Source organism: Nerophis lumbriciformis, linkage group LG27, assembly GCF_033978685.3.
Source record: "Nerophis lumbriciformis linkage group LG27, RoL_Nlum_v2.1, whole genome shotgun sequence".
Taxonomy (NCBI): Eukaryota; Metazoa; Chordata; class Actinopteri; order Syngnathiformes; family Syngnathidae; genus Nerophis; species Nerophis lumbriciformis.
In genome coordinates, this window is record NC_084574.2 from 30,310,466 (window position 1) to 30,333,855 (window position 23,390).

General features: G+C 37.9%; 1 protein-coding gene across 3 annotated transcripts in view; it reads left to right on the forward strand.

Annotated features, from left to right (window-relative positions):
* ptger1a (prostaglandin E receptor 1a (subtype EP1)) overlaps nucleotides 1-23,390 on the forward strand; it is a 60,359-nt gene that overhangs the window by 34,690 nt on the left and 2,279 nt on the right. For 2 of the 3 annotated variants that reach the window (XM_061988174.2, XM_061988176.2), the window contains exon 2: nucleotides 17,696-18,588. In XM_061988174.2, the coding sequence (XP_061844158.1) occupies nucleotides 17,696-18,588 (893 nt within the window). Of the gene's footprint in view, nucleotides 1-12,412; nucleotides 12,569-17,695; nucleotides 18,589-23,390 lie in introns of those variants that run through there. The other variant, XM_061988175.2, reaches the window with a different exon arrangement.

Below are 23,390 nucleotides of genomic sequence, written 5' to 3' on the forward strand. Positions count from 1 at the left end.
CCTCATTGACATTATCATTAGACATTTATACAAAAATTAAAAAAAGAACAATAGTGTCACAGTGGCTTACACTTGCATCGCATCTCATAATCTTGACAACACACTGTGTCCAATATTTTCACAAAGATAAAATAAGTCATATTTTTGGTTCATTTAATAGTTCAAACAAATTTACATTATTGCAATCAGTTGATAAAACATTGTCCTTTACAATTATAAAAGCTTTTTACAAAAATCTACTACTCTGCTTTCATGTCAGCAGACTGGGGTAGATCCTGCTGAAATCCTATGTATTGAATGAATAGAGAATCGTTTTGAATCTGGGAAATATCGTTTTTGAATCGAGAATCGCGTTGAATCGAAAAAAAAAAAATCGATTTAGAATCGAATCGTGACCCCAAGAATCGATATTGAATCGAATCGTGGGACACCCAAAGATTCGCAGCCCTACCCAGCTCCAACTGGGTTCTATTAACGTAGATACGAATGTATGTACGACGGATATTTCCCTCCCAAAAAATATCTTATTTTGAAGAAATAACATTAGAGGAACTCCTGCGACCTGTAAATGGCACAAAACAAACATGTTTACTTCACCCCCTTCCTGGGAAACTTATCAAGAAGCTGTTTGTAATATTAGGACCATCAGTTCTAAATATTATTAACTTATCACTTTCCTCTGGTACTGTTCCCCTAGCATTCAGAACAGCGGTTATTCATCCTCTGCTCAAAAGACCTAACATCGATCCTGACCTCATGGTAAACTACCGGCCGGTGCCCCACCTTCCCTTTATCTCGAAAATCCTCGAAAAAATTGTTGCACCACAGCTAAATGAACACTAACAATCTCTGTGAACCCTTTCAGTCCGGTTTCAGGGCAAATCACTCTACAGAGACAGCCCTCGCAAAAATTACTAATCTATTGCTAACTATGGATGCTGATGTGTCGTGCATGTCGCTGCTCCTTGATACCGTCAATCATAACATTTCATTATAATGTGTCAAAACACGTATTGGTATGTCAGACTTACCCTTATCTTGGTTTAACTCCTGACAGGATGCAGTGCGTCTCCCATAACAATGTGACCTCGGAGTATGTTAAGGTAACGTGCGGAGTTCCACATGGTTCGATTTTTGGCTCTGCACTTTTCAGCATTTACATGCTGAAAACAATCCACACTCACATTCACACGTACGGACAATTCCAATTAAGGTCTCCAATTAACCTAACATGCATCATTTTGGGACTGTGGAAGAAAAACGAAGGAACCTGAATAAACCTACACAAGCACAGGCAGAACAAACAAACTCCAAATAGGTTTTTAGCAATGATTGCAGAATTCAAACACTTTTTTTTCAGTTAGAAATAATTAAAGACAGCAATTTGCAGCAAATTAACTTGTTTCCGTCTTTGGCAAGCGGCTTACTTCCTATCCTTTTTATGATTTTTCCATACTTTCATCCCAGACTTGACGTTTTTGGAGGCACAGAAAGACAAATTGTGGCTTTCCAGTCCTTGCAGCCAGAATCTCTTAAAAATGCCTCGGCGAGATTTACGGAGCTCACAAACCACATGTGGTTAGGTTTACTCTTTATGTCATTGTTACACTCATATGTGTGAGGATAAAAAACCTGCGGTAGTAAAAAAATATAGATCAAAAATATGTGACAGCACAATTAGTAGTGGATCAAACTGGCATCACAAATACTTAAATGTAACTGCCTCTCAGTGTTGGCAAACCAAAGAACACTTTTGGAAGCTGGCTAAAGTTACAATGCCAATGTTGAACACTTTCACGCATACACAAAAATATACTAACTTCCAACACTGAGAAAATGTGATTTTTAATCTTGTGTACTTCGCCCCCTCTGAGTTTTCCAAAGAAACTTGGCAGTCTGTGATTTTAGCACTTTGTGGTCAGTAAAAGGAAGAAAGAGTCAAGCAGGGGCCTCCAATCTTTTAGGCTCAAAAGCGACATTCACAACATCAATGGACAAAACAAATCGAAGCAACAGAAAAGTATGAATTGCTGCATATCATTATTACTCCAAACTGAATCTTCAAATCTCATTATGCATTACAGCTAACCTAATAACAAATATAGATAAACGTTTTCTTTTTATGTATATCCAGTTTTGTTTGTTCAATCATAAACTTCACTAAATTGTAACCTGTGTTGTCATGATATGCTTGGTGTTGTGTTGGTCCCGCAGAAGCAGAATAAACTCTTTATTCCAGCAAGCACAAGGGAACACACAGAAAACTATGGAGTGGTGGGAGTACCAGTGCCAGGAAAAAGGACCATAAAAATGGTTACAAAAACTTGCCTTGGGAAGGCAGGGATACTCTGAGCACAGAAATCCAATTAGCCAAGAAAAAGAGTAATTTTCAAGAAGCATAGAACAGGTTTAAATACAGGAGCTGGTCGGCATGCTGTGTGTGTTGCAGGAGACTCAAAGAAAAGAACCAGCAACTGTGAGCAATCAGTTTAAGGAGCCAGAGAGTAATTGGCGTCAGGTGTTCTCCGGACTACTGCATTCCACTAGCGTCAAGGGAACTGGGAGGAGAGAGAGAAAGAACACAAGCAGTAAAAGCAGGGAGACAAAATCAAGAATTTAAGAGGACTCCCTCAACGGAAAACACCTAGCTGCTTGCTGACATTTTTTCGGAAACCGGTGATTGAAATAGGCAAAAAGAGATGGGTCAAGGGCGAGAGAGCAAGAAATCCAGAAGTGATCTTCGGGTCCATATCCCTCGCAGTCCACAAAGGTACTGGAAACCCTTGCCCCTTTTCTTCTCATGTCAAAAAAGGCCTTTACTGTAAACACGGGATGACCATCGACCAGTCTGGGAGTGGAGGAACAAGGCCACTGGAGACCACAGGTTTCAGGAGGGAGACTTGGAAGGCAGGATGTATCCGGAGAGACTCAGGGAAGAGAAGCTGGACGGAGGAAGGATTAATGAGGCTTTCAAACAGATACAAACCAAGGTTGCAACTTTCCGGAGTCTGTGTGGAGGGGAAGATCCCTGGAAAAAAGCTACACGCTTTGTTCAGGGCTGTAATAAGCCGAGAGGATGTTATGCTCATTTGCCCCAGGCCAGGCGTGCTCGGTGAGGGTGGGCGGCGACAGACACAGACTTCAGGGATGGAAAAACCGGGGGTTGGAACCCATCGGCGGCGTGTAACAAAGAGATACCTGTAGCAGAGCTGACGAGAGTCTTGTGGGAGTATTATATCCACGGGAGGTTAAATGATCAGGTTGTATGTTTTTGATGGAAGACGCAGCGGATGGTGGCCTCCAGCCCCTGATTAGCTTGCTCCGTCTGGCCATTAGATTGTGGGTGGTAGCCTGATGACAAGCTGGCACCAGCTCTGAGAGTCTTGCAGAATGTCTTCCAGACAGCCAATGAGAACTGGGGGCCTATATCGGCAATCTCGGATGTCGGCAGTCTCCAGAGAAGATGGTAGCTAGGGTAGCACTGCAAAACCTTTGAGAAATGATCTACTATAGTAAGGACGACGGTATTGCTGTTAGAAGGGAGAAGTCCAGTGAGGAAATCCAAGGCTACATGGGACCACGGATGGGAGGGAATGGGTAAAGGCCTCAGACATCCAGCAGGTGCCTGGTGAGATGACTTGCAGACGGAGTAAGCAGCCACAAACTCTTTAGCGTTTGTCCTCATAAAAAGGCCACCAAAACCTCTGCGCCAGGGTGAATATTGTCCAGTAACCTCCGGGATGACTAGCCAACTTAGACCTGTGAGACCATTTGAGCACCTTGGAACAAAGCTTGGGAGCGACAAACAACGGGCAAGCAGAACAAGCAGCAGGTACAGGAGAGTCCTTAAGGGCCTTTTACACTTCCATCCCCACATCCGACTGGAAGATAGTCTTGGTCGAAGCATTGTTCACCATTGGTGATTGTAGCCTGGACAGGTGGTTTTTTTGTAATTCTGAGTCTCAGGACAGAATGTCAGGAAGTAGTTGAACCAGGGTAATAATATAGCCCACCTTATATGGCTGGGATTGAGCCTCTGAACGGAACGCAGGTAGGTAGGAATTCTTATGGGAGGTGAAGATGGTGAATGGAAGCTTTGAGCCTTCCAGATGGTGTCTTGACTCTTGCAGAGCTAACACAACTGCGAGGAGCTCCCAATTGCGTATGTCGGAATTTTTCTTCACAGAAGGTTCAATGGTGCAGCTGGGAGAGGATGGCACACACTCCAACCTGGACAAAAAAAGGGAGAGGCAGAATCAGGATGGGCAAGGATCGGAGCAAGATCATTTTGCTTTGTACCACGTTTCATAAGCCTATTGCACGTTTGTGCGCTTCTGCACATCTTTGTTTTTTGTGTTACCTGTGTTTTCCAGATTAAAGAAGGGGGTTTCTTTCCTGCACTTGCCTGCCGTCTGTGCATCCCATGGTCAAAACATACATCAGTTCGTGCTCGTAGATTTAGATTGGTCAGATCAGGTCCAAAGGTTGGTGCCAAAACCCCAAATATTTATACTCAAAAACCAGGAGGGTTTGACTGTGCAAGGGTGGTTTTGCCCGATCGTAGTGAGAAAAACAACTGTTCGATGCAAGCGAGCCATCCTACTGTCAAAGCCAACGACGGTCGTGTAATTTCCCCTTTTTAGCATTGTGGTGACGTGTGGCAGAACGATCGCTGTGGATCGACTACTACCAGTCCAAAATGGTCGGAATCCCCCGCGTAAGAATTCCATTCAGTTGTAAACAAACGGCACAAATAGCATTCTGTGACCAGAATGTTTCAAACTCCTGTTATTTGTTGGAGGCTAAATTGCAGAGTCTTTTAGAAATGGTTGAAAGGACTGTGTTTTATGTGGGAGACCACCTCCTCTGTTCAGGGATGATTTTTCAACTTTGACATAAATGGCTTCCCTCACTCCTCTTTCATACCATCTGTCCTCCCTGTCCAGAATCTCTACATTTTTGTTCTCAAAGCAGTGCTGTTTTGCCCTGAGGTGCAGGTAGACAGCTGAGTCTTGGCCTGAAGAGTTTGCCCGTCTATGCTTTGCCATGCGTCAGCTTAGTGGTTGTTATGTTTCCCCAATATATGAATCACTGCATTCATCATTACACTGGATAACATACACCAGATTGATTTTGTGGGTGTGGGGTGTCCGGTCTTTAGGATGCACTAGTCTCTGTCTCAGGGTGTTGCCTGGTTTGAAGTGTACTGGGATGTTGTGTTGATTAAAAAATGTTCTGAGTTTCTCAGACAGACCTGATACATATGGAATGACTATTTTTCCGTCTGTCACCTTTTTCCTCCTCATCCACTCTCTTCTTGTTATTTCTGGAACTAGATGCACTTTTCACAAACGACCTGCTGGGGTAACCACAGGTTTTGAGGGCTTCCTCAAATGCCTATACTTTTTCTCTTTGGCCTGTGGGCTGGTCGGAACATTATCAGCTCTGTGTTGTAGGGTTCTGGTAACGCCCAGTTTGTGTTCCAGTGGGTGGTGTGAGTCAAAATGTAGGTATTGATCGGTATGTGTGGGTTTTCGGTAAATCCACTGATGAAGCCTACTCGGATGAGCGGCGAAACGTCTTCCAAGACTAACCAAGCAGTCCAGCTGCGAACGATTGAACGCCTTGAGATTTACTCATCTTAATTGTGTGTTTGTGGTTTATTTGTTAATAGAATGATGAAAAACTGGTTGTCTCTCTTCTCCTCCCCATCAAGCATTATGCTCCCTGCACATGTGGGATGTTCAAGTACACTGTGCAATTTTGAGTGTAAAGCGAATTGGCTTTCCCACAGCGTGTGAATGAATGCTTTTGTTTTTATTCATTATTAAGCCACCATGCGGCCAAAGAAAAGTGCCAGTGCCAGCACTTTGATAAAGAAGGTGAAAAAAACTGTGGAATTCTCGACAGACCTCTTAGGAAAGTACAAAGGCACTACTGTATGTCTGATTTTAGTACCTTTTACTTAAAAAAGGAAGATTGGTCTGCAATAGAAATTGATATGAGGTATTGTAACTGCAATGCCTTTGTGCATACAGTGTGTCACCTCTTTCCTCTCTCGTTACTTTGAAAAATAAATATCTTAGCGACCCAGCTCTGGTCTGCAAGTATCACCTCTGCCATCCAGGACTCAGCATGTGTACTGTAAGTGTGTATTCAGCTGCATAGCCAGCTCCTTCTAGGCTATAACAAACAAGCCCCACCTGTCCTCAGTATGCAGACGAAGACCCACAACCTGAGACATCACGCCTCATTTGTGGTTTTCTTTCCTGGGTTTCTTGAGAAAAACAAGTGAAAGCGTAATGTTGATGAACTCACAGATGTTGTCAGAGGAACATCTGGAACCCCATAAGGCTGAATGACTTTGCCACGTTTTTCCCGGTGAGGTGCCAGCGTAGCAGACATCCACAAAGACACAGCTGCACCTCGAATTACGTTTTAGTTCCTTTTGCAATTTTGGTGTTTGAATGAGTTATTCCTGAGCTGGCGCACTGCTGCATGAACACAGCGTAGTGTCACATCAGTGAAACAAGCTGTAAGCAATTACCACAAAATACGTTGAATGCGCTCTCAGTTCTAATCCGTAGCTCACACAAAAGAAAACGCAAACCACCAAAAAAGGAAATCAGACTGAGACAACCTGGCTCAGAAGTTGGGTGATGGTTTTATTTGTTTCGGACATGATGAAGTTCATCTTTTTGGACCTATTAATGTTGAATACTCTTGCTAGACAATGCCAAAGTTCATGCATTTGGGTGTGAGCTTGCACGCAGTTTTTAGATGCTTCTGAACAGTGATTGATTGATTTATACTTTTATTAGTAGGTTGCACAGTGAAGTACATATTCCGTACAATTGACCACTAAATGGTAACACCCGAATAAGTTTTTCAACTTGTTTAAGTCGGGGTCCACTTAAATTGATACATGATACAGATATATACTATCATATATACTATCATCATAATACAGTCATCACACAAGATAATCATCAGGGTGTATACATTGAATTATTTACATTATTTACAAACATTGTTTTGCAGTCTTGTATTAAAGACTGCAAACAGTTATTTTCTCCATGTATATAAACGAACTGCCATCTGTATGTGAGGATGTAAGTTTCCAGATGTATGCAGACGACACGGTTATTTATACTTGGGGAAAGGATGCCAAAAAACTTACAGCAGCCATGAAGAAGGTGGCAAGATTGCTACATGAGTCAAGTCTTACATTAAACATTAAGAAAACGGCAACAATGTATTTTGTAAACACACGCAAAATGTCATCCTTTCTAAATATAACTGTTGATAAGGAAATAATACAACATGTTAGTGAATATCGTAACCTGGGTGTCATTTTAGACCCAACACTTGGCTTTAAAAAACACATCAAACAGATATGCCAGAGTCTTAAAGGGGAATCACCAGACCTATGTAAGCGTCAATATATACCTTGATGTTGCAGAAAAAAGACCATATATTTTTTTAACCGATTTCCGAACTCTAAATGGGTGAATTTTGGCGAATTAAACGCCTTTCTATTATTCGCTCTCGGAGCGATGACGTCACAACGTGACGTCACATCGGGAAGCTATCCGCCATTTTCTCAAACACATTACAAACACTGAGTCAAATCAGCTCTGTTATTTTCCGTTTTTTCGACTTTTTTCCGTACCTTGGAGACATCATGCCTCGTCGGTGTGTTGTCGGAGGCTGTAACAACATGAACAGGGACGGATTCAAGTTGCACCAGTGGCCCAAAGATGCGAAAGTGGCAAGAAATTGGACGTTTGTTCCGCACACTTTACCGACGAAAGCTATGCTACGACAGAGATGGCAAGAATGTGTGGATATCCTGCGACACTCAAAGCAGATGCATTTCCAACTGGACTGGACAGATCAGCTTTCAGGAAAAGAGAGCGGATGAGGGTATGTCTACAGAATATATTAATTGATGAAAACTGGGCTGTCTGCACTCTCAAAGTGCATGTTGTTGCCAAATGTATTTCATATGCTGTAAACCTAGTTCATAGTTGTTAGTTTCTTTTAATGCCAAACAAACACATACCAATCGTTGGTTAGAAGGCGATCGCCGAATTCGTCCTCGCTTTCTCCCGTGTCGCTGGCTGTTGTGTCGTTTTCGTCGGTTTCACTTGCATACGGTTCAAACCGATATGGCTCAATAGCTTCAGTTTCTTCTTCAATTTCGTTTTCGCTACCTGCCTCCACACTACAACCATCCGTTTCAATACATGCGTAATCTGTTGAATCGCTTAAGCCGCTGAAATCCGAGTCTGAATCCGAGCTAATGTCGCTATAAACTTGCTGTTCTATCCGCCATGTTTGTTTGTATCGGCATCACTATGTGACGTCACAGGAAAATGGACGGGTGTATATAACGATGGTTAAAATCAGGCACTTTGAAGCTTTTTTTAGGGATATTGCATGATGGGTAAAATTTTGAAAAAAACTTTGAAAAATAAAATAAGCCACTGGGAACTGATTTTTAATGGTTTTAACCCTTCTGAAATTGTGATAATGTTCCCCTTTAAGTACAACATAAAAATGTACACATGTATCAGGTATTCGTTAACACCGGAGGCAGCTCAAACTTATTTTAACGCAATGATTATGTCTTGTTTTTATTATTTCATAACATGTTGGTCCCAGGCAAGCAAAATGACACTGAGGCAATTGGAAACTTTGCACAAACAACTGCTGAAAATCCTTGACCGAAAACCACAACACCACCATCACTGTTTAGTTCTCCAAAATTATAGATTGTTAAATTTTGCTAACATTCAAAGATTTGCATCAATACGAATGGCTCATCGAATCCTAAATAACACCGCACCAGCGCCACTTAAGCACTTTGTCCAGTTTGCATCTGCTGTGATAACTGGAAACACACAAGCCTCCACCATGGGGCAGTGTAGCATACCCAGATGTAAAACATATTTTGCACAATCAGCCTTTTCATATAAAGCGATAAAGGAATGGAACGACCTCACAACAAACTTGAAAAGTCTAACAGATTACTCTTCATTCACAATTGAAGTTAAACAGTGTCTTTGGAGCAATCAAAGCTGCTCACACGGTCACTGAGGTGGACACTATGTTTTGTATTATATTTATGCATGAGAACATTTTGTTGTAAGCTGTGAGGTGTGTCTGTTAAAATCATGGTTGTTTTTACAAATGATGACAGATGTGAACAAGAGCATGTATTGTCTGTGTTATGATGTAAAGGAGGGGTGGTTGTTATGTACAAACGTATAAGTACGTGTCATTGAGAGAACATTTTATGATTTTTCATAATTTGATTACATGCTATAGTATAATTTTATTACATGATTTTTGTATCTCTTTAATTTAGGTAGCCAGGGACTGCAGATGGAAATGAGCTATTTAGCTATAATCTGGTGCAGAACATATCTGTCTTTGATCTTAATGTCTCTGTGCATTGTCCCTTCAAATAAGGACTAAACTAACTAACTAAAGTGCCAGTAGAGTGAAATAACTATTTGCCTCTATATCAAAGCTATTATCTGATTTATGACACCAAAAGACTTCCAACGTGTGCGCATACATAGATATGATCAAAATAGTTTTAATCTCACGGAGATACCCAAGCCATTTTGAGAGTTAATGAGGGAGCCAGGCACGGGATCCGTGACGTAGCATTTGGAACCACAAATCCCTTCCCCATCAACAACAATGCCAATCAATCAGACTTTGTGAAAGCCAACAACGATTACTTTGAGAAAAATTATAAACAGAACCTTATATTTTTGAGCCTGAACCCAATGAAGATAAGCGTTACATTTTAGAAGCCGAGTGCTAAACGAATGCGGCTTTATTGAGACGCTAGCATTAGCGGCATTGCTAGGTGCTAAACATACAAACTAACCATAACAAACCATTATAAAACAAACACTTACCGTACAATTTCCACTCCCACTGGGATGCCGACTGACGGAATGTCACATAATCCCGTTTAGATGAAGAATCAATAGCAATACTCACGAAGAGTTAAAAAAAAAGCTGTTGCAACCAGCGTCTTTTTTGCCATCTCGGGGAATGTCAAATTTGACCAGCTTCTCGGTCCATGGCCACATGTGTCTTTTACCAGGTGAGAGATGCGTGAATTATGATCTAGAATGATCTTTTAGCAAGTTTGAGACAAAGTGTGCCGGCTAATAGTGTGTCAACAATAGCAACGTAAACTAGCATTAGCTCACTGCTATCAATGCACCGCTAAAATAGGTTGTTTGCGCTTATAATAACAATATCATTCATATTTGGTTAATTTTTGGGTCAGGACATGTGAATGACATATTATGGTTGTTTCTGGATGTTTTTAGAGGGTTTCAATTGAGGACCATTGATCTTTTGACTCAATTGTTCGTCATGTATTTACAATTTGGAAGGCATAAAAATGCCAAGCATGTGTTCTTGTCTTCCATAAGGGTTGTGAATAATAAAGAGCACATCTTTTTCCAATGTTTTCCGTATTTCCAGTATGACTGATCTGATGAGTGCAGAAACGTTCCCATTGTGACCTCAATCTACGGAAATCGCCGAAACTATCCGGAGCGGACTATTCAAAATGGCTGACTGAATTTGTGGCATTTTATGATGTTTAGATGGTGTTTTCTCATACTTTGCGGAATGTAAATACAATTGGATATGGTTTAATGGATATAATGCAACACAAATGGGCATATAAAGTCAACTTGTTTTTTGACTCTACTGGCACTTTAACCTTCTCGTTTCATTGGTGACACGTTCATCAATTCATTGTATTTCATCTTTAGTTCACTTTCTGTATTTAAATGTTGCCATTTACTAATAGATAATATACAAAAAAAGTTCCTCATTGGATCCCGTTGAGTTTTTTCTTGCCCTGATGTGGGATCTGAGCCAAGGATGATGTTGTGGCTTGCCCTTTGAGACACTTGTGATTTAGGGCTATATAAATACATTTTGATTGATTGATTGATTGACTGATTGATTGATTGATTGAAAAAACAACAGTGTGTAACAATAGATAGATGGTATCATGAAGAAAAAAGGGGGAGATAAATAAACAATAAGTACAATAGCAAAAAAAACAGTATTGATAGTGATAATAATAATAAATACATGATAATAAATTCATAAATAAGTTCAGGCGTAAAAGAAAACGATCAGAAATATTGTAGAATGTATGAAGCAATAAGAAATACCTTATCGTTATTATTTTATTCAAGATGCTACCTCAGTAGAAGCATTTAAGTCTCATCTTAAAACTCATTTGTATACTCTAGCCTTTGAATAGCCCCCTTTTTTTTTCTTTTTTTTTTTTAGACCAGTTGATCTGCCGTTTCTTTTCTTTTCTCCTCTGCTCCCCCCTATTCCTTGTGGAGGGGGAGACACACAGGTCCGGTGGCCATGGATGGGGTGCTGGCTGTCCGGGGTCGGGACCCGGGGTGGACCGCTCGCCTGTGTATCGGTTGGGAACATCTCTGCGCTGCTGACCCGTCTCCGCTCGGGATGGTTTCCTGCTGACCCCACTGTGGACTGGACTCTTACTGTTATGCTGGATCCACTATGGACTGTACTCTCACAATATTATGTTAGACCCACTCGACATCCATTGCATTCGGTCTCCCTAGAGGGGGGGGGGGTTACCCACATATGCGGTCCTCTCCAAGGTTTCTCATAGTCATTCACATCAACGTCCCACTGGGGTGAGTTTTTCCTTGCCCTTATGTGGGCTCTGTACCGAGGATGTCGTTGTGGCTTGTGCAGCCCTTTGAGACACTTGTGATTTAGGGCTATATAAATAAACATTGATTGATTGATTGATTGATTTATTATTATTATTGTTTTATTTTACGATGAAGCCCTCTTCGTCTTCCATATACAGTACTGTACTTTACGCTTGCACTGCTCAAATGTGGTGTTTTGGTCATTTTAACTTTAATATGACAAATGTTTCTCGTGTCTGTTTTATTTGACATTCATTGTGGTCATCAGAAGAGCGGGAAAAGCCAAAAATGCCATTTTATACCTCAGACAGCATTGACTTAATTTTTTTTTTTAAATACCTTTTAGCCAACATTTTCTCCGAGTTTATTTAGATCTGGTTTCAGGACAATTTACTCAACGAGTGCATGCTTTAGTATTATTATATCTACATGAATGATATGACACTTTGTGGCTGCATGATGACACATGCAAATAAATGAGCCTTGTAGTAAATAAACACACACACACACACACACAATACGTGCAGCCCACTCATGATGAAGAGGATGAAGATGAGTGGACCTGCACAGACGCCCACGCAGTGTGAAGGCGTGCAGACTATAAAACATCGTCTCTCCTGCAAGCTTCAGTGCAGCAACACACTTGGACTGGAATACACAGCAATATACTACAACATAGTACATTATACAGTACTACTTTTTACTTACGCCACATCAACCACGCCGACATGACAACACATTTTGGATTATTGCGGGATATTTACAGGAACTTTATTTTGGTTCTTCAGCTGGAAAGTGTCTGACATCCCAACTGTCAAGTAAGTTTTATTTCATTTTTTAATAAAAATGATTATTACATAACTTTTTTTCAATATTTCTTCAAATATGAAATATGTGTCAAGTTACCCAGAAGAGCTTCGTTGATTGCTTGAGGACAATAATTTGAGCTAAGCAGTTTTTGTATAGTGAAAAAAAAAAGAGTAAGAATAAGAAAACAAAACTGTACATAAAACAACAATAACAAAAACATAGTTATGCCAACACAAAAAAATGATCAAAAAGGCAGTAAAACATTTATTTTTCTATATTTATCTTATGTATATAACTTATAAATAGTCTGTATTTTGAATTTATATTTGCTTTTTATGGTGTGCTATACCTGAACAAATGCATTTTAACAGTGTGAGTCAACTTTTCCTTTCCATTCTTCCTCTAGATGTATACTGTACATACATTTAAATGAAGTATTCGTACATGTAAAATAAAGGGCATGACATATTTATATACACTATTGATAATATTACAATCTATTATAGTATATATATATATATATATATGTGTGTATATATATATATATATGTATATATATATATATGTGTATATGTATATATATATATATATGTATATATATATATATATATGTATATATATATATATATATATATATATATATATATATATATGTGTGTGTGTGTGTGTGTATGTAGATGGATGGATGGATATGTATGTATGTGTGTGTGTGTATGTATATATATATATATATATATATATATATATATATATATATATATATATATATATATATATATATATATATATATATATATGTGTGTGTTTCTGTTTCATTTTAAAGAAAAAAACTGTATATGACTGTGTGTATATATATATAAATATATATATATATATATATATACAAACGTGTATATATACCTATATATACAAACGTGTATATGTATATATACACAAACGTATATATGTATATATACAAACGTATGTATATATGAATATGTCCAAATGTTTGGACACACAAGTTTGGACACACCCTCTCAAATCTCTTATTAAAGTTCCACCCAAAACAAAAATGACAAACAGGTAATTATTTTTTTTAACCCTTTGAAAGCCTTTTGATCAAAGTATGTCACAGTTTAATTAGCATGCATTTTTCATACAATAGTACCTCAATTTGCAAACTTAACTGGTTCTTTAACAGTGAAGCAAATTTCTCCATAAGAAACAAACAAGGGCGTGTGTCAGTGAGCTTTGGCAAATGTTTGAGTCCGGTCTCATCACAATTAAAACTAGCTGATGTTACGAAGCCTGCTTCAATGATTCTTCCATACTAGTGAGCGCCATTAATGGACTCCATGCAAATAGTCTTGATTCCAAAACGATTCCCTCCTTCGTTCCATGCTGGTCTGTTGTCTTTTGGGGAGAAAAGGCACACTTGCTGAAACGCTGAGAAGTGACTCGGTGTGACCTGCACAGAAAGTGACATGGGGGGGATGTGTCTCCCCAACATTGATGCGCCCTGCTTTTTGCCTGTAGGCAAGACACAAAATGACTGAATGAGGCATTCATAAACGGAGACATGGGTCGCACACGAAATCATTTTTGGCTCCATCTCAAATTTCGGAGATTGAAATGTTCGCAAACAGATGGTTTGGTATATCGAGGTACAAATTGAAATCAGCGACATTATCAACTCAAAAGGCCTCCAAAAGTGTTTGAATAAAAATGACATTTTTGATAATTTTGTTAACTGAAGTTAAAACGTAAAAAATTTAAACATTTTAAAGAAAAAAGGACAAAATCTAAAAAGAAAAAATAATTTGAGCAAAAACAAACAAACTAAAAAACTTAATAAAATAATTATCAAAGATTATTGAAAAATATCAAAGTGCATCCTTTGGCATTTCAGGCAAAGGTTTGGACACCCCTGACTTAACGTCCCTTACTTCCAACGTATCCTCTCCTTCTTGAGCCTCTCCTACAGGACTAAGTGTTGCAAATAGCCAAGGAAAAAGCAAAACACATAATTGAGTGGATCATTCAATGCTCACTGAATGATAATGTTGCGTAATACCATGCATGAGTGTGATTTATGTTCAGTTCAGTTCAGTTCAGTTTCAGTTTATTTCGAACATGCATATGATACAATGTAATGCATCACACATTTCCATTTGTTTAATTACAGCACGTCCGAAAAGGAGTCGGAAGAAGCAGAGTTTATTTAATCCTACCCCTTTTCATATCATACCAATTTTATCCAATTTCCTTGTTCTCCGTTTTTAACAGAACAGTGAATAAAAGAATAATAAATAAATAAATAAATATACCAAAATTCCGTGTATAAAAAAAGCTTTCGTAACAAGACATAAGTTAACCTCATAAATGAACCCGAAAATTAAATCCACATAAAAATAAATACAATTAAAATTTTCTTTTTTTTTTTTAAATATACATTTCTATATTTTTATATGTATTTTTTGAAACAGGTGTGGCAAAAAAGGCGCAGAAAGCCAAAGCAAAAGCAAATACATGCCCAGAGGTATTCCTTTATTGGGCCTCTCATTAGTAATTTTTCTAGGTATTTGGATGAAATAGAGAAGCATTCATGGTATGTTGCACCAGAAGTAGGGATCAGCCAGTCATCAATATCGGACAAGTGATCGCCTTTTTATGTCGATCACAAACGACGATCGCCCTCTGGCTGACACTGTATTTAGTTTTGACAAGCTGGCAGCTAATTATGTGTGGAGACACTCCCCTAAACTAATAATAATCACATCCATTGCAACAAATAAACTGAATTTCTTAGAATCTAGATATTATGATCATGTATCATTATCACTGGAGGACGAAGCTAAACATTTTATACACCGGCGAGAGCAAAAAACTTAAGGTAGCTCTACTAAACTTTAGTAAGTGAAGAATCAGCAGAAAGTTAGCGACCAAGTTTATCCTTTTCCATAAAGCGTCAAAAAGTCCCACCGTCACCGTAAAGCAGGGGTTCTTAAATTCAAGGGTAACATGGTTAGCATGTAAACATTTTATTTTTTTAAATATCGAGTTTACCATTAAAAGAATAACGAAGATTTTCACAGTAGTTTGCTGTGAATAATGACTACTTTTAAAGTAATTTGCTGTGAATAACAAAGATTTTTACAGTAATTTGCTGTCAATAACAAAGATTTTTACAGTAATTTGCTGTGAATAATGAAGGTTTTTACAGTAAGTTGCTGTGAATAACAAAGATCTTTACAGTAATTTGCTGTGAATAATGAATATTTTACAGTAATTTGTTGTGAATTATGAATATTTTTACAGTAATTTGCTGTGAATAATGAAGGTTTTTACAGTAATTTGCTTTGAATAATGATGATTTTTACAGTAATTTGCCGTGAATAATGAATATTTTATAGTAATTTGCTGTAAAAAATGAATATTTTTACAGTAAGTTGCTGTGAATTTACAATGCATAGTTTTACAGTAATTATCTGTGAACAATGACTATTTTACAGTAATTTGCTGTGAATAATGAAGGTTTTTACAGTAATTTGCTGTGAATGATACTAATTTTTACAGTAATTTGCTGTGAATAATGAATATATTACAGTAATTTGCTGTGAATAATGAATATATTACAGTAATTTGCTGTGAATAATGAATATTTTATAGTAATTTGCTGTAAAAAATGAATATTTTTACAGTAAGTTGCTGTGAATTTACAATGCATAGTTTTACAGTAATTATCTGTGAACAATGACTATTTTACAGTAATTTGCTGTGAATAATGAAGGTTTTTACAGTAATTTGCTGTGAATAATACTAATTTCTACAGTAATTTGCTGTGAATAATGAATATATTACAGTAATTTGCTGTGAATAACAAAGATTTTTACAGTAATTTGCTGTGAATAATGAATAGTTTTACAGTAATTTGCTGTGAATAATGAATAGTTTTACAGTAATTTGCTGTGAACAATGAATATTTTTACAGTAATTTGCTGTGAATAATGAATAGTTTTACAGTAATTTGCTGTGAATAATGAAGGCTTTTACAGTAATTTGCTGTGAATAATACTATTTTTTTTACAGTAATTTGCTGTGAATAATCAAGGTTTTTACAGTAATTTACAGTGAATTATGAATATTTTTACAGTAAGTTGCTGTGAATAACGAATATCTTTACAGTAATTTGCTGTGAATAATTAAGGTTTTTACAGTAATTTGTTGTGAACAACGAATAGTTTTAAAGTAATTTGCTGTGAATAATGAATATCTTTACAGTAATTTGCTGTGAATAATGAATCGTTTTACAGTAATTTGCTGTGAACAATGAATATTTTTACAGTAATTTGCTGTGAATAATGAATAGTTTTACAGCAATTTGCTGTGAATAATGAAGGTTTTTACAGTAATTTGCTGTGAATAATACTATTTTTTACACTAATTTGCTGTGAATAATTAAGGTTTTCACAGTAATTTGCTGTGAATAATGAATATTTTTACAGTAATTTGCTGTGAATAATTAAGGTTTTTACAGTAATTTACTGTGAATAATTAATATTTTTAGAGTAAGTTGCTGTGAATAACAAATATATTTACAGTAATATACTGTGAATAATGAATATTTTACAGTCATTTGTTGTGAATTATGAATATTTTTACAGTAATTTACTGTGAATAATGAACGTTTTTACAGTAATTTGCTGTGAATAATGAATATTTTATAGTAATTTGCTGTAAAAAAAATGAATATTTTTACAGTAAGTTGCTGTGAATTTACAATGCATAGTTTTACAGTAATTTGCTGTGAACAATTAATATTTTTACAGTAATTTGCTGTGAATAATGAATAGTTTTACAGTAATTTGCTGTGAACAATGAATATTTTTACAGTAATTAGCTGTGACTAATGAATAGTTTTACAGTCATTTGCTGTGAATAATGAATATTTGACAGTAATTTGCTGTAAAAAATGAATATTTTTACAGTAATTTGCTGTGAATAATGAATATTTGGCAGTAATTTGCTGTAAAAAAAATAATAATATTTTTACAGTAAGTTGCTGTGAACAATGAATATTTTTACAGTAATTTGCTGTGACTAATGAAGATGTGTTCAGAGTGTAATCTATATTCCATGATGTCTTCCTCCTGCAGCCGCCAAGTATGGACCACGTGAGCCTCGGAGTTCAGTCATGTTATCTTTGAGCCGCTGGAATTGTTCATCGTCGCCGCTTGTCCCTCACTTGTCCAATGTCAGCGTCGGTAAAGCGAAGGCCAGGGCGGCGCTGGAGGAGACGTCCCAGCAGGCCAACCTCACCACAGGCGGCGTCATGGTGGTGGTGTTCCCCATGACGCTGGGCATCGTCTCCAACATCGTGGCTCTCTTCATCCTGGCCAACGCCTACTCTCTGCAGCGTCGACGCTCCAAAGCCACGTTCCTCCTGTTTGCCACCTCCCTGGTGGTGACCGACTTCATCGGTCATGTGATCCCGGGCGCCCTGGTTCTGAGACTCTACCTTTCTGGTGGCGCACGCCCTGAGGACTACCGGTCCTCGGATGGCCTGTGCCAGTTCCTGGGAGGCAGCATGGTGTTCTTCGGCCTGTGTCCGCTCTTCATGGGCTGTGCCATGGCTGCAGAGCGTTGCCTGGGCGTCACCAAGCCGCTGCTGCACTCCTCCTTGGTCACGGGCACCCGCACTAAAATGTGTCTGTGTGTCATCTGGCTGGCCGCGCTGTGTGTGGCCCTGTTGCCGTGGTTACAGCTGGGCTCCTACACCTACCAGGACCCGGGCACCTGGTGCTTCATTCAAGTTCTCAGCGACATTCAGCAGGCGGACGTGGCCTTCGTGGCGCTTTTCTCTGGGCTGGGCTTGGCCGCCCTCGCCGTGGCGGTGGTGTGCAACACCGTCAGCGGACTGACCCTGGTTCTGGCTCGCCTCAGGAGGAACCCCGGGTCGCATCATTCGGCCAGGTCACATGACATAGAGATGGTGGTACAGCTGGTGGGGATCACAGTCACCTCCTGTATCTGCTGGTGCCCTCTGCTGGTGAGTACCGTGATGTACAAGAAGATGCATAAACTCTGCAACATACTAGCATTGAGAACTAGACAGCAAATAGAACAGAGTCAGACTTAACCCTTTAAAGCAGGGGTCCCCAAACTTTTTGACTCTTATTTTCATGACGCAGTGGGAGAGTGGCCGTGCGCAACCCGAGGGTCCCTGGTTCAATCCCCACCTAGTACCAACCTCGTCATGTCCGTTGTGTCCTGAGCAAGACACTTCACCCTTGCTCCTGATGGGTGCTGGTTAGCGCCTTGCATGGCAGCTCCCTCCATCAGTGTGTGAATGGGTAAATGTGGAAGTAGTGTCAAAGCGCTTTGAGTACCTTGAAGGTAGAAAAGCGCTATACAAGTACAACCCATTTATCATTTATTATTTACATTGTAGATTGTCACTGAAGGCATCACAACTATGAATGAACACACGTGGAGTTATATAATTAACAAAAAAAAAGGTGAGATAACTGAAAACATGTTTTATATTCTAGTGTCTTCAAAATAGCCACCCTTTGCTCTGATTACTGCTTTGCGCACTCTTGGCATTCTCTCGATAAGCTTCAAGAGGTAGTCACCTGAAAAGGTTTTCACTTCACATGTGTGCCTTATCAGGGTTGATTAGTGGAATTTCTTGCTTTATCAATAGGGTTGGGACCATCAGTTGTGTATGAGAAGGTATATATATATATATATATATATATATGGGCTGCAACTAACAACTAATTTGATAATCGATTAATCAGTCGATTATTACTTCGATTAATCGATTAATAATCGGATAAAAGAGACAAACTACATTTCTATCCTTTCCAGTATTTTATTGGAAAAAAAAAACAGCATACTGGCACCATACTTATTTTGATTGTTTCTCAGCTGTTTGTAAATGTTGCAGATTATAAATAAAGGTTTATAAAAAAAATAAAAAAAAAGTAGACTCTCTGCGCATGCGCATAGCATAGATCCAACGAATCGATGACTAAATTAATCGGCAACTATTTGTATAATCGATTTTTAATCGATGTAATCAATTAGTTGTTGCAGCCCTAATATATATATATATATATATATATATGTATATATATATATATATATATACATATACATATATATGTGTGTATATATGTATATATATATATATATATGTGTGTATATATGTATATATATATATATATATATATATATATATATATATATATATATATATATATATATATATATATATATATATATATATATATTCCTCGCACACTAATTAAGAGCGCGCACTTGCCGATGTCACGTTATTGATGGTAAAATGCATTTTTTTGACAATGTGATTTGCCTGAGCGGCTAGGAGACACCGAGAATAACAAGCAGTAGAAAATAGATTAGAAAGGACAGATTTAAAAAAATAATAATAAAAAAAAGATTTTTTTTTAACTTGGAACTTCCCGCGGACCGGATTTTGGACGCTGGTGGGCCATATTCGGCGCGCGGGCCGTAGTTTGAAGAACCCTGCGTTAAAGCCTAATTGACAGAAAAATCCAGTTATTTGAAGCTTTTATTAATTTTTGTATTTATTTATTTATTTACAAAAATCCATTTCGAAATAATAATTTGCACCATAGGTGACACAGCTGGCCAAAAAAATTCTAATTTTAATGTTATTTTTATGACAAACCAAAACATAATGCAATACACAGAAATACCTACCATGTTATTTCCAAACATAAAAAGAACATTGGTCATCATCATCTTTCCCCCAGTTGCTCCAGATCACTTAAATTATTTATCATTTCATATCATTCAATGCTGTAATTATTTGCCATCTACAAAAATGCTTACAAAAAGTCAACATCATTATGTATTTTTTAATGCGATTTATTATTATTTTTCTCATTAAAATCAGAAAGCTCTAATTTATTATTGCAATCGATATGGATATGTATATTTTACCTCAAAATATACAATATTGTGTAATGTAAACATATTTGTTTATTTGAAAAATGGAAAGACTGTATGTTCTCCAGACTATTTTTTCAGGGGTGGCACCCATAGAATATGCAGACTGCACCAGTAGCAGCTGTAGCTACAATAGTAGATTACCACGGTTACCACCAAGGATGGAGTGAACCTTTTTGTAAGATAATTGCTGACATTAAACAATATTGCAAAGCATTGAGCTATTACAGTACATCAGGCAACTTGCAACAGTTGGCGCAAAATACTAATAAAAGTAAAATTTGAACATTCATAAAGCTTTATTTAAATCTAAACAGACTAAGACCTCATTTAAATCCACTCTTGACATCGCTGGCAACAGAATAATTTAAATATTACACACAGCACCTTTAAGAGTATTTGCACAACAAATAAATGACCTGGACTCAGTAGAACTAGAATCACGGTGGAATAACAAAAGATGGTGGGACTGAAAAAACATTCAAAACAGATGAATGCGCCTGTTCTTGTGTTGGCAGGCAAACTCTTTAAACACGCTTGAGTAAAATAATATTGTAACTAAAACGACTTATAGGTTTAGTGAAGGACCACTAACGTCTGGAACCTGGCTGCTCATCATCAATAAGTCCGTGCCGATTAAGATAAACTTGCCAATATGTGCGCGCCGGATAAGATCGTCCGCCACTACAATCTGAAGTATAATCAATAAAACATGAAATATTAAGAGTACAGTATGTGAACCATTTCTACCCTGATAACGTCCTTAAAGTTTTGTAATCCATCAGAAATATTCATCCATCCATCCATTTTCTAACGACGTCCCTCAAGCAACTAAAATGTGTCAAATATGTCTAAGTTTGTATATTACCCATCAGGCCTATAGTAAATGGGTTGTGAATGGATGTATTTTGGAATAGTGTATGGTACAATTAGACATTTTTTTTTACAAACCTGTTATTTTTGACAAAAAGACCACACACATTAAAATAAATAAAAACATAAAAAGTAAAAAATTCCTATCAATACATAGACCTGAAGTTGGTCAAATATTTCAAGCGTTAAACATATACAGTTGTGGTCAAAAGTTGTAAAGGGACAAGCGGTAGAAAATGGATGGATGGGGTCTTGAGTTTCCAATAACTTCCACAACTCTTAATTTTTTGTGATAGAGTGATTGGAGCACATACTTGTTGGTCACAAAAAACATTCATGAAGTTTGGTTCTTTTATGAATTTATTATGGGTCTACTGAAAATGTGACCAAATCTGCTGGGTCAAAAGTATACATACAGCAATGTTAATATTTGCTTACATGTCCCTTGGCAAGTTTCACTGCAATAAGGCACTTTTGGTTGCCATCCACAAGCTTCTGATTTAATTTTTGACCACTCCTCTTGACAAAATTGTATGTTTGCGACTGTAAATGTATTGCTGACTGACACTTTTATGAGTGGGTCCCTTTTGGATCCTAAGAGTGAGAATATAGTCACAACCTCAAGGGCTAAAATTAGAGATGTCCGATAATATCGGACTGCCGATATTATTGGCCGATAAGTGCTTTAAAATGTAATATCGGAAATTATCGGTATCGGTTTCAAAAAGTAAAATTTATGACTTGTTAAAACGCCGCTGTGTGCACGGATATAGGGAGAAGTACAGAGCGCCAATAAACCTTAAAGGCACTGCCTTCGCGTGCCGGCCCAGTCACATATTATCTACGGCTTTTCACACACACAAGTGAATGCAACACATACTTGGTCAACAGCCATACAGGTCACACTGAGGGTGGCCGTATAAACAACTTTAACACTGTTACAACTATGCGCCACACTGTGAACCCACACCAAACAAGAATGACAAACACATTTCAGGAGAACATCCACACCGTAACACAACATAACAAATACCCAGAACCCCTTGCAGCACTAACTCTTCCAGTACGCTACAATATACACCCCCCCCCCACCCACCTCAGGGAGAGCATATCCCAAATTCCAAGCTGCTGTTTTGAGGCATGTTAAAAAAAATAATGCACTTTGTGACTTCAATAATAAATATGGCAGTGCCATGTTGGCATTTTTTTTCCATAACTTGAGTTGATTTATTTTGTAAAACCTTGTTACATTGTTTAATGCATCCAGCGGGGCATCAAAACAAAATTAGGCATATTAATGTGTTAATTCCACGACTGTATATATCGGTATCGGTTGATATCGGAATGGACAATATCGGAATATCGGATATCGGCAAAAAAGCCATTATCGGACATCTCGAGTTAAAATGCTTGATAAAAAGGTAAAAAAAGGCCATAAAACATAAAAATTTAATAAAATAAAAAATGCATATCAATACGTAGATCTAAAGTTGTTAAAAGATTTCAAGCAATAAAAAATAAATGTATTGTTGACTGACACTTTAATAAGCGGGTCTCTTTTAGATGCTAAGTCCATCTTAAAGGGGAACATTATCACAATTTCAGAAGGGTTAAAACCATTAAAAATCAGTTCCCAGTGGCTTATTTTATTTTTCGAAGTTTTTTTCAAAATTTTACCCATCACGCAATATCCCTAAAAAAAGCTTCAAAGTGCCTGATTTTAACCATCGTTATAAACACCCGTCCATTTTCCTGTGACGTCACATAGTGATGCCAACACAAACAAACATGGCGGATAGAACAGCAAGGTAGCGACATTAGCTCGGATTCAGACTCGGATTTCAGCGGCTGAAGCGAAATTGAAGAAGAAACTGAAGCTATTGAGCCATATGGGTTTGAACCGTATGCAAGCGAAAACGACGAAAACGACACGACAGCCAGCGACACGGGAGAAAGCGAGGACGAATTCGGCGATCG